General features: G+C 45.8%; 1 protein-coding gene across 1 annotated transcript; it reads left to right on the plus strand.

Annotated features, from left to right (window-relative positions):
- Positions 1–1734: 1734 nt before the first annotated feature.
- Positions 1735–2073, plus strand: LOC308511083 (protein p13 MTCP-1-like; the record flags this gene model as incomplete). The annotated part of the gene is made up of 1 exon (XM_081081096.1): positions 1735–2073. The coding sequence occupies one exon, from the start codon at positions 1735–1737 to the stop codon at positions 2071–2073; it is 339 nt and encodes a 112-aa protein (XP_080937222.1).
- Between the last annotated feature and the right edge of the window lie 812 nt (positions 2074–2885).

The following is a 2885-nucleotide window of genomic DNA, read 5'->3' on the forward strand; positions in this document are numbered from 1 at the left end:
GGTGTGAGTCAGGGGAACCTTCTTTTTTCTGGACACATTCCTGGTACATGGACTCCTGGGAATGTGTGTATCATGATCATGTTCTTTCTTCTGGAGGTGACAGGGGGAAGCAGAGAACGGTCACAGAGGAAAGGAGCAAAGAACGGTGCTTTGTCTTCAGAGCAAGAAGAACAGGCAAGAAAAAGATGGATGGGAGAAGGAGGAGGAAGGGTTGGAGATTGAGTCTGATCTGAGGGAGGAATTTGGATTTTGTGGACTGAAGTGAGTTTAGCAGCAAAACCATACAGCTCTTGCCAAGAGCATGGCTGAGGTTTGGGGAAGGGAGAGATCATTCTATAAGTGATGTTATGAGACCTTAGGAATCCTACATGCTTTTTAACCTGTCTCTGTGCTTCCTGTTTCCCCGATCAGCTATCCCAGGTATCTGTCTGTCCCTGAATATATTGGTGTTGCCTCTCTCACCAGCACTTGAGAAGCAAGGCCGCTGTTAAGAAGCCCTCCTGGATGCAGACATTAGCTTTGTTTCTCTGCCAGCTGTTAAAGGTAAAGTATATTTTTTCCATATTATTTGCATGGCGTGGCTTGTTCTATGGTTTTGAGTTCCCTCTTAGATGATCAGAAAGAAGTTGGTGGTGTGAGGACAAAAAGAAGAGTTGAACCAACTACAAAGTTTTAATTAAGAAAAAAAGAAAAGGAAAGGAAAGGAAAGAAAAGAGCCAGGTTGGCATGGCTCAGTTTTTTAGTTTAAACCAAGGACCTGGAGATGTGGATTCGATGCCCAGTCATGGCACATGCCCGGGTTACACTCTTGATCCCCAGTAGGGGGCATGCAGGAGGCAACCAATCCGTGATTCTCCGTCATCATTGATCTTTCTTTCTCTCCCTCTCCCTTTCTCTCTGAAATCAGTAAAACTATATGTAAAAAATGAAAGAATGGTCATGGAACAGTAAAGTACAGCATTGAGTCCATGCAATTGTATATAATAAAAGGCTAATATGCAAATCGACCAAACAGCAAAATGACTGTTTGCTATGACACACACTGACCACTGGGGGAAGATGCTCATGAGAATAGCTGTCCACCGGTGGTCAGTGCACTCCCTCAGGAGGATCACCTTTCATCCAAAAGCCAGGCTCACAGGTGCCGACACAGAGGAGTGGTGGGAGCCTCAATGGCAGCACTATAGCGGGCCTAAACTGTCAGCTGGACATCCCTCAAGGGGTCCTGGACTGGGAGAGGTTGAAGGGTTGGCTGAGCGACCACCGTGAGTGCGTAAATTTTGTGCACTGAGACTCTAGTACTGTTATAATAACTGTGTATGGTGTCAGATGGGTATCGGATTAATTCCATGATTTCTAAGTCCATTATATAATGTCTAAGCATTGGGGTGTACCCCTGAAATGAACCTAAGGTTCTACGTTCACTGTCATTTAAAAAAAATTTTAAAATTTCATAGGACCATGTTACCTTCATAGAGTCATATTTTACCTTACGTACTTTTTGTACAGTCTGTTTGAGAAAGAGCTCTAAAACTGAAAAGAAAGAAAAGTTGAGATTTATAAATTGGCAAAATAAACCAAAGGCCACCACAAACACAACGATAAAAAACATAAAGACAAAAGCTGAGGTAAAATGCATTTGTAGACCCCATCCCCTGTCTTTCGATAGCAGGACCGAACTAGCGAGAGGCTCTGAGAAGCTGTGGCTGTTGCTCCTTGGACCACGGAGGGGTCATGGCTGAGCTTCCATCGATCGAGCACCTCACCTCGCACCCCAGCCTCCTGAGTATTCGTGGGCCCTCGGTTTATGAGGACGAGAACCAGCGCACATGGCTGCATCACGTCATGGACACAGGAGGTCACCTTCAAGTACAGTTTTGCCAGTTCGACTACCCCAGTGAGCAAAACGGACACCTCACCAGCCCACTGACTTTGAGCACCATGCCTTTGTGGTGGGCGCTCCACCTTCACAGCATGTACCTGGACTCCATGGACCGATTCTGGCATATTGTGCACCACGTCAAGAAGGATGACATGGAGGAAATGATCCTTGAGCTGATAGACGACGCTTAAGACATGTGATGGGGTCCCTGACTCTTGTCAACATGAGCCCCAGTCTTGCTGGCCCACTGGTGGGACGTGTATAGTTCTGTCCACCTTTTTAATAAGCTCAATTATTCTACCTGCCCCCCCCACCTTGTGTGAGGGTACATTGATCTCTCTCTCTCTCTCTCTCTCTCTCTCTCTCTCTCTCTCTCTCTCTCTTTCTTCTTCTTCTTCTTGTTCTTCTTCTTCTTCTTCTTCTTCTTCTTCTTCTTCTTCTTCTACTACTACTTTTCTTCTACTTTCTCTCTCTCTCTCTCTCTCTCTATCTCTTTGTCTCTCTGTCTCTCTCACACTCTCTCAAATCAATAAAACCATTTTGAGCCAAGCTGGGGTTTCTCACTGGTTGAGGGACAAAATGAACCTGGAGGTCATGGTTTGGTTCCTGGTCAGGGCACAGACAAGAAATAACCAATGAGCCCTAGCTTGTTTGGCTCAGTGGATAGAGGGTTGGACTGTGGATGCTGGAAGGTCCCAGGTTCGATTCTGGTCAAGGGCATATGCTCAGGTTGTGGGATCGATCCCCAGTAGGGGGTGTGCAGGAGGCGCCTGATGTATGATTCTGTCTCATCATTGATGTTTCTCGCTGCCTTCCTGCAGGAAATCAATCCTATATAATAAAAGCCTAATATGCTAAGTGTCCAGTTGACCATTCATCTGTTCAACCAATCAAAGCATAATATGCAAATGATATACTAAGGTTGCTCAATTGCTCGCTATGACATGCATTGACCACCAGGGACAAGACTTTCGGACTGGTAGGTCAGCTTGCTGCTGAGGTC

Source organism: Myotis nattereri, assembly GCF_964212035.1.
Source record: "Myotis nattereri genome assembly, chromosome: X".
Lineage (NCBI taxonomy): Eukaryota > Metazoa > Chordata > Mammalia > Chiroptera > Vespertilionidae > Myotis > Myotis nattereri.